The sequence below is a fragment of the Lichenostomus cassidix genome, chromosome 26 (genome assembly GCF_008360975.1).
Source record: "Lichenostomus cassidix isolate B80296 chromosome 26, HeHo_3.0, whole genome shotgun sequence".
Taxonomy (NCBI): Eukaryota; Metazoa; Chordata; class Aves; order Passeriformes; family Meliphagidae; genus Lichenostomus; species Lichenostomus cassidix.
Window position 1 is genome coordinate 1924756 of NC_139506.1, and position 9445 is coordinate 1934200.

Consider the following 9445-nt stretch of genomic DNA (forward strand, 5'->3'; position numbering starts at 1 on the left):
TTGAGGGCAGGGGGCTTCGAGCTCCTCGCGAGGGGGGAAAGCTCCATGAACCCCGGGAGAGTGGCAGTGCGGGGAGGAGGAGCCGGGAGTGCCGCCGATCGCCAGCGGTGCTGCAGGGATGCTGCAGGGATGCTGCCGTGCTTCTGGAGCAGGATATTCCTGGGAAAAGGTGCTGAGGGAGGTGGGGAGGCAGCTGGGACAGCAGGAGCTGCCGGGGGTGGGAAATGCCCGAGGGGATGCAGAGCCAGAGCTGTCTGTCGCTGAATCTCTTCTCCCCACTGCCCTGGCTGTCGGTCCATGTCGGGCGTAGCTGCGCTGCTTTCAGCCCCCAGATTATTTTGGCAATGCCCTGCCTGTCCTTGTCACCCTCAGTCATGGATTCTCACACCGGTTTGGGTCAGAAAGGACCTCAAAGCTGATCTCTTCCACCCCCTGCCGTGGGCAGGGACAGCTTCAGCAGCCCAGCTTGCTCCGAGCTCCACCCAGCCTGCCCTGACCCCTCGGGATGCCTCGGGATTCACTGATAGAAAAGGGAGAATCGAAGTCAAAATACCTGCAGTCCCTGGAGTTCTGCTGTGTACTTTCATAGTGTGAGATATCATAAAGGATCCACAAGATAACACTAACAAACACAGGTGTGCAGAGATCTTGGAGAGGTTTCCCGGCTTCTCCTTAACAATCAGATAAAAATCCCCATCAGCAAATGACCTTCTACTTGTCAGCTTTAATTATTCTGCACTTGTTAGAATAATCTCCAGGAAAATATGACAAAAGATTTTATCTGCACAGTGCATGGCAAACACCTTCGGTAAGGCTGGGACTGAGCAGCGAGCTGGGATTGATCCTCCTGCCGTTCCTTGAGGAGCCACACACACCCCACCCTGCTCCAGAGGCTCTGCCGGCTGAGGAGGAGCTCAGCGAGTCCCTCAGGGCTGTGATTTCTGCCCGATAAAAACCCGCAGCTCACCGGGATCAGCCCGAAGTTGCCATCCTGCTCCGGGAGGATTTAGCAGCAGCATCCCCCTGCCCGTGCCTGGGTTGATCTCACACTCCAGGAACAAGGTTTGCTGCTGCTGTCCCTGCTGCTGGCACAGGGAAGGGCTCCAGAGGGATCAACGATTAATTTCAGCCATATCCCTCTGACACCTCGGAGATTTGCTCAGGGCTTTGATCCCGCTGATCATTTTTTGGGCTGTGACACCTCATTTGGCTCGTTTCTCTCTGCATGGAGAAATGCCAGCACTTCCCTGCCCCTGCCTGGAAAAATCCAGGAAAAATCGAGGGTGAGGCAATCTGAGGAGTGAAAGTAGATGCTGAGCAGCCAAGAGCTTCCTCCCATGGTTTTTCATGCTGGCACGTGATAAAATTTGGGATGTGAAGCTGAGCAGCATCATCTCATCTGCTGGAGCAGGGCTGCTGGAGACCTGATTTTAATTATTTTTACACTTTTCAGTTGTGCACAAGATAAAACAAAACTCAGAGGGCCAGGAACTTCGTTTTGTGAGGAGTTGGTGTATTTTATTCAGCACCCAAAACTCCAGCTTCTCCCCCTTTGCTGCATCCCTGCAGGGTTTCCCCTGCAATTTAGCAGAAACCCCACCTTCCAGCCTCCTTTAAAGAGAGTTTAAGGCAGCAAAACCTAGAAAATATCCTTTTAATTCTCCCTAGAGGTTCAAAGCTCCCGCGGGGGGAAGCCCAGGGGACAGGGAAGGTCAAGTGCGCCTCGTGATCGGAGCCCCGGGGCTGTTTGATTCCCTTTTCCCGCAGGAACAGAGCCAAGTGCCCCTCGGGGCCCCCGAGCTGTTTGATGTTCTGCCTGCAAGGTGAACCTGCCGGCTGCACGAGCCGTGGGACCGCGACAGGGCTGGGATGGGACAGGGACAGGGCTGGGATGGGACCGCGACAGGGCTGGGATGGGACAGGGACAGGGCTGAGGTGTCACAAACCCAGCGCCACATCCTGGTGATGCGCCAAGGTCTGAATATTGCACACGGAGAATAATGACATGGATGGCTTCTGAACAGCAGGAGAATCTTTTCCTCTTCTTCTCCTCTTCTCCTCTTCTCTTCTCTCTTCTCTCTTCTCTCTTCTCTCTTCTCTCTTCTCTCTTCTCTCTTCTCTCTCTTCTCTCTTCTCTCTTCTCTCTTCTCTCTTCTCTCTTCTCTCTTCTCTCTTCTCTCTTCTCTCTTCTCTCTTCTCTCTTCTCTCTTCTCTTCTCTTCTCTTCTCTTCTCTCCTCTCCTCTCCTTTTTCTCTATTTTCTATTTCTGTTCTATCCTGATGATATTCTATCAGAATTCTCTATTCTAGTCTATTCTAATTATTCTCTTCTCTAACAGCATTTTATTCTACTCTGTAATTCTCCTATAATTCCATTATTCTATTCTAATTATCCTATATTCAATTCTCTCTTCTCTTCTACTCTAATTAGTCTCTACCCCACTGGACTTCAGGAACTTTATGTATTTTTATCACATAAAAATACAGAATATATCATTGTATTTTTAGTTGTTACTATTCATAGTAGCCCTTATACATTATATACTCATAATTTTACTCTTAAATATTTATTATTTATGTTTTAATTAATTTATATTTATTTTTATATTCTTTCTTTGGCTTGGAGTGTTTTTATTGCCAAGGTGCTTCCTACAAGTCATCCCAATGGTTTTCCTCATTTTAAATCCATCTTGAACTCCTGCCTGAGGACAAACTGGGATGAGCTTCAATTCCTTTTTGGCTGCCATGGCTCAGCCCTTTCCCACTCCTCTACAAACCACCCGGCCAATTTCAGCCAAAAAATCATTACAAATTATTACAAATCATTATAAATTCCTGTTTTGTGCACTGCAAGAGCCACCCCCATGGTGAACACCCTCTGTGTCCCTGCAGCTGAGGCAACATCTCAGGGGATGGATGGAGTGGCTCTGCCCACAGCATCCTTGCAATAGTGGAAATTCCTGCAGGAAATTCTACAATAAAGCAAAAAAAAAGAAAAAAAAATTCTTATTCTTCTCCATGCTGTCCACAGGGAAACCCAATCTCCTGGAGCTGCCCCCAGAGGAGGGGGTCAGAGGGGATGGAGTGGCTGGGGAGTCCCTGTTCCATCAGAGCAGCCTGGTCCATGTCCCACAGCTCCCACACCCTGCCTTTCCCCTCCTCACCCCAGGAATGGGCTGGATTCAGATCCCCTATCACTGCAGCCATACCAGGAGCTCGTGAGGAGCTGCAATCCCTGCAGTGATCCCATAGCTCAGGCACACCCTGCACCAGGGGTCACCTTGGCCTGTTTGCATCCGGCAGCACTAATGGGATTTGCAGATAACGGGGGGAACAGGAGCTGAAAAACCTGCATAAAACCCACCTGGGGCTCATGTCAGCAGCCAGAGGGGCTCCTTCCCTTCCCTTCCCTTCCCTTCCCTTCCCTTCCCTTCCCTTCCCTTCCCTTCCCTTCCCTTCCCTTCCCATCCTGGGGAGATTCCCTAAATGGGGATCCCACTGTTCTTTGCAAAGGGCAAACTGAAAAGCCAGAGTGATGCCCCAGGTCTGGGATATCCAGTGTCAGGAGGATGTGGAGCTGCCGGAGAGAATCCAGAGGAGAGCACAGAGATGTTCCAAGGGCTGGAACCCCTCTGGAGCCAGGCTGGGAGAGCTGGGGGTGTTCAGCTGGAGAAGAGAAGCTCCAGGGAGAGCTCAGAGCCCCTGCCAGTGCCTCAAGGAGCTCCAGGAGAGCTGGAGAGGGACTGGGGACAAGGGATGGAGGGACAGGACACAGGGAATGGCTTCCCACTGCCAGAGGGCAGGGAGAGATGGGATATTGGGAAGGAATTCCTCCCTGTGAGGGTGGGGAGGCCCTGGCACAGGGTGCCCAGAGAAGCTGTGGCTGCCCCTGGATCCCTGGAAGTGTCCAAGGCCAGGCTGGACAGGGTTTGGAGCAACCTGGGATAGTGGAAGGTGTCCTGCCATGGCAGGGGTGGGACAGGATGAGCTTTAAGGACCCTTCCAGCCCAAAGCAGTCTGGAATTCCAGGATTCTGTGCCCACAGACAGGCAGTGCTGGATCAGGATGAAGGATTTGGGGCCTCCAGGATGGAGAGTTTGGATTTGGGATCCAGGGGGGAGCATGGGGTCCCCAGCAGAGGATCAGGGGTGGCACAAGGGTATCGTTTCCCCCTCGCCAGGTGACGTGTGGCTATTGGCCAATGTTTGCCGTGTCCTTCGGTCCCTGGGTGCCACTGCCTTGGCTGGCTGCCCAAGGAGGGGAGGGGGCAGCACTCCTGCCGGTGCTGGCAGCTCTTGGCACGGCAGGAGGGGTGGGCAGGGGCTTTATAACCCAGCGGGAACTCGCCCTGGCTGTCCTGGCAGGATGTGGCTGCTCGTGCTCTGTGCTGTCCCTGCCCTGTGCCAGGCTGTCACCAGGTAAGTGACACCCGAGGGGAGGGAAGGGAAGGGAAGGGAAGGGAAGGGAAGGGAAGGGAAGGGAAGGGAAGGGAAGGGAAGGGAAGGGAAGGGAAGGGAAGGGAAGGGAAGGGAAGGGAAGGGAAGGGAAGGGAAGGGAAGGGAAGGGAAGGGAAGGGAAGGGAAGGGAAGGGAAGGGAAGGGAAGGGAAGGCTGAGGCTGGGGAAAGCTGCCCCAGGGGTGCAGAGAATGAGAGAATACCTAGGGGAGCAGTGCTGGTTTCTAGGGTCATTTTGGGATCTTGAAGAAACTCCTGGTGTGAGTTTTGGGGGAGTTTCCTGTGTTCCCACAGTTGGATCAGAAGGGACATTGGGGGTGTCACTGGAGGACACTGCAGGCAGCAAAATCCCATCTGACTCTTCTTTTTTCCTTTCTTATGCCAGGCTGCCCTTGGAAAGGGGGAAGAAGCTGCGAGATGTCCTCAGGGAGAAGGATTTGCTGCACCAATTCCTGCAGCATCACCACTATGACATTGGCACCAAATTCCCTCACGCTTTTCCCAACGGGACTGGAGTGGCCACTGAGCCCCTGCTGAACAGCCTGGATGTGAGTAGCACTCTGAGCCCAAGGACACAGCCCTGGGGGGCTCTGGGGGACATCCAGAGGGATATCCATCCCTGTGTCTGTGCTGGGCACGGATCAAACCCAAATCCTTTATCCCAAAGCCATCAGCTCACATCCTTCACCCACACTGGTGGCTCTGGATGTGAAAATGTCCCCCAGGAGCTCTGCTAGCAGCAGGGGATCTCCATGACAAAGGGAACCACAAAGATTCCAAACCTGGGGAAGCTCCAGGTTTGGTTTCATGTCCCAAAATCCATCCCTGGCCCGTCTGCCCTGCAGGTGGAATACTATGGGGTGATCTCCATCGGCACCCCTCCGCAGCCCTTCACCGTGGTGTTTGACACTGGCTCCTCTGACCTCTGGGTCCCCTCCGTGTCCTGCCCCAGCCCGGCTTGCCGTGAGTAGCAGCCAAGTCCAGCTGCACCTCCTGGGTTTACAATTTCCATCAAGCTGGAGATTGGGGTGACATTGCCAGGGCAGAGGGGATCACCCAGCTGGGTCCGTGGCGTCTGTGCAGTGAGCTGCAGTGATGAGTGTTTGGGGTGTAGGAGCTGCTCAGGGCTGCATTCCACTGGTGATGTGGTTCCTGCTCAGTGCCTCAGTTTCCCCATCTGTCAGGGGTTTGGGAATGCCTGGGGATCTCTGATTGCTGGAGAGGGGAAGGATGAGCAGCAATACTCCTAGCTGGGTTATTCCTGAAGGCAGGACAGTGAACAGCAATTCAGCAGGGCTCCTTCTCCCACACCTCCCTGGGGCTTGGCCTTGCCCAAAGGTTTAATTCTGGCTTTTCCCACTCCTCCAGAAACCCACCAGGTGTTCAACCCCTCGCTGTCCTCCACCTACAGCAGCACAGGGCTGAGCCTGTCCATCCACTACGGCACCGGCCAGATGGAGGGGATCGTGGGCTGTGACACTGTCACTGTGAGTGTCCCCATGGCACTGCTGGGGCTGGAGAGAATGTCCCACCCCCTGAGGTTTATCTGTTGTTTGTTAACCAAATAACCCAAACAGGACCAGCTGTCTCGTAGGGAGTAATTCTGGAGCCATGGGGTTAACACTGGGCTGGCATCTCCCAAATGCCAACAAACATCTCACTGTTAAGGTGAGATCTGGCAAGATAAGCTGATTTGTGACTGACAGACACTCACTTTACAACTGTGAAATCCACAGCAAACTTTCATGAAGCAGAAATCTTCTACACGTTTTCCTGGAAATGTGTGGAATTTCCCCCATGAATGGGGATGCTGCACAGGGATTAAGTGAAGGAATCTGTGCACATTATTTCTGTTTTGGTGGTAAATTAAATTCAACTCCTAATCAATCCTATTCCTTTTGCCAGCTTTAATACAGGTACCTTGCTATAGTGCCCTGTTTATGTTATGTCACAATCTACTTGTAGTTCTTCAGTTTTATACTAAAACTGCATCTACACCAGATGCATATTTAGTTTTATACTAAAACTATATTATTCAGTAATTCTGATTAAGATCTTTCCTCTGTTATCTTTTGCCTGTTCACTCGTCTTACTATATAACTCACCTTCTACAAATAGATCTGATTTGCCAGCATTAAAACTTGTATTTTGACAAGCTTTAAAAAAGGAATAGGAAAAAACCAACAAGGGAGAGCAAATGAAAAGTAGGATTTGTCCCAGAGGGAAAAGGAATTGTATTTGTCATGTCTGAGATCCACCTCCTGAGGTGCAAAACACATCATTGCACAAAGACAGTGCCCCAAACCCCCTAAAATTTGCAGAATTTAAACCCTTGAGGCTAAGATTGGCTCCCAGACTCCTCTGTCTGGGGAGAGGTTCAGAAAGCCAGAGGCTCTCTGGGCTTCTTTAATAAACTTTGTTTGGGCTACTTTAATAACCTTTCCCTGGAGCTCCCATTCCACCTGCACCAGGGACTCCCTGCTCCTTCTCCATCAGATCACCAGAGCCCCAGTGTCTCACAGCCCCTCCCTGTCCCCAGGTGGCCTCTCTGGTGGACACCAACCAGCTCTTTGGCCTCAGCACCTCTGAGCCTGGCCCGTTCTTCGTCAATGTCAAGTTCGATGGCATCCTGGGCTTGGGATACCCAAACCTGGCTGCTGATGGGATCACTCCAGTCTTTGACAACCTGGTGAACCAGAGCTTGCTGCAGGAGAACCTCTTCTCTGTCTACCTGTCCCGGTGAGCCACGTGGACCTCCAGGGGCTGGGGAAGGGGGAAATCACCTCCTGGTGGCTCTGGCCCCTCTCTGGTCACTGCTGCCATCAGATGTGATGTGTGTGTCACAGTGACAGGGTGGGGCCACAAGCCTCGCTGGGGCTTATCAGAGAATCACTCAGAATTTGGTTGGAAAAGACCTTTGAGATCAACAAGTCCAACCTATGGCTTAACACCTCCTCAACCAACCCCTGGCACTGAATGCCATGTCCAGCATGGTGACTCCACCACCTCCCTGGGCAGACAATCCCAGTGCCCAATCACTCATCCAGTGAAGATTTTTTCCCTGATGTCATGGCTTGCTGGCAAACAGTTTCCAGGCCCATGGTTCCAGCACGGCTCCCTTACCTAGCCATGCTGCTGTGCATGCCAGCATCTCACCCTGGGACCTAACCCTGCCCCTAACCTCTTGTTTTCCTCTCCTGCACCATCCAGCGAGGCAGCAGGCAGTGTGGTCATCCTCGGGGGCATCGATGAGTCCTATTTCACTGGCCCCATCCACTGGATCCCTGTCTCTTACCAGGGCTACTGGCAGATCTCCATGGACAGGTGACAAATCAGCTCTGCTGCTCCCTGGTCACCTCAAACCGTTGCTTCTAGAGAGACTTTGGGCCCTTCAGAGGCTTCCACTGCAATCCACACCCCAGGGCTGAGGGGTGCAGAGGGGTAGGGGGACAAAATCTGCAATAGTTTGGTAATTGCCACCCAAAATGAGGATGCTTTGTGCCTGGTGCACAGCCTAGTCCCATCCTGTGATTTGAGGGATGTCTCTGGGGATGAGTAGAGCCAAATCATGGGTCAAAACTTCCTTTTTGTGCTTGGTTGTGTGCAACAGTGCTGCATTCCCAGCTGGCTCTGCAACTCCACAAAGCAAAATGCTCACAGGCAGCACTTGGAGTTCCCCAGCTTGAACCCTTACAAAAGAAGTTAAAAACCATCCCTGAGGTCCATCTGGTTCTTTCCTGGTCGGTGTCTCCCCACAGCATCATCATCAACAGCCAGGAGGTGGCATGTGCTGGAGGCTGCCAGGCCATCATCGACACAGGGACTTCCCTGGTGGCAGGGCCACCCTCGGGCATCAGGAGCATCCAGAGTGCAGTCGGGGCCAGGCTGGGCATGTATGGAGAGGTGAGAGCTCACCCTGCCCACCCTGCAGGCAGCTGGCACTGCAGAGCCCAGCCAAGGCTGCTCCATGCTCAGGGAGCTCCCTGTGCTCAAAGACAGCCTGGGACACTGCCAGGCTCTGTTCAGATCAGTGAGAGAGAATCACAGAATATCCTGAGCTGGAGGGATCCACAAGGATCATTGAGTCCAACCCCTGCCCTGCACAGACACCCCAACAATCCCACCCTGTGCATCCCTGGCAGTGCTGTCCAAACTCTCCTGCAGCTCTGGCAGCCTCAGGCTGTGCCCATTCCCTGGGCAGTGCCCAGCACCCTCTGGGGGAGGAACCTTCCCTGATGTCCATCCTAACCTTCCCCTGGCACAGCTCCAGCCATTCCCTCATCTCCTGTCCCTGTCCCAGAGAGCAGAGATCAGAGCTGTCCCTCCGCTCCCCCTCAGGAGGATGTTGGAGACCCCAATGAGGTCTCCCCTCACTCCTCACCCTCTGGCCATGTTTCCCTCCTAAAAGCCTTCCCTCTGCTCCCTGCAGCACAGTGTGAACTGCAGCTCCATCCCTGCCATGCCTGATGTCATCTTTGTCATCGATGGGCTCCAGTACCCTGTGTCAGCCTCGGCTTACACGGAGCAGGTAAGTGACAACCAGCTGCTCCTGGCTTCAGGAGCCTCTTCAAGGTCCTTCTCCTCTCTGCACTGGCTCTGGGCACCTTGGCTTCTCCCATTCCCACGGGAGACAGGCCATGGGTGGCCATGGGCCTGCAGAGCCTTGCAGTACTAGACACCAGCCTGCATTTCCCCCATGGCCTCAAATGCAGCCCGACCAAGGATCCTGCATGAGCAGCTTCCAGGACACCTCTGGGGACCTCTGGATCTTGGGGGATGTCTTCATCAGGGTCTACTACAGCATCTTTGACAGGGCCAACAACCGTGTTGGGCTGGCCAAGGCTGTTTAGCTCCACCACGATGCCAGGCTGGTTTTGTCTGCAAGCAGACACAGCCACAGCTTTGGGCACAAATAAAGTGTTGATGGCTCCAAGCTGGTGGCTGCAGGTTTGTTTCTGATGGAATGGCAGCAGTCAGGAAGGAGATGATGT

The 9445-nt window shown here is 53.3% G+C and overlaps 1 protein-coding gene across 1 annotated transcript; it reads left to right on the forward strand.

The window, feature by feature from the left end:
* Positions 1-4364: 4364 nt before the first annotated feature.
* Positions 4365-9304, forward strand: LOC146426903 (embryonic pepsinogen-like). Its single transcript, XM_085082953.1, has 9 exons — positions 4365-4417; positions 4840-5002; positions 5300-5417; positions 5823-5941; positions 6994-7193; positions 7665-7778; positions 8213-8357; positions 8884-8982; positions 9167-9304. The coding sequence occupies exons 1-9, from the start codon at positions 4365-4367 to the stop codon at positions 9302-9304; spliced, it is 1149 nt and encodes a 382-aa protein (XP_084939079.1).
* The last annotated feature ends 141 nt before the right edge of the window (positions 9305-9445 follow it).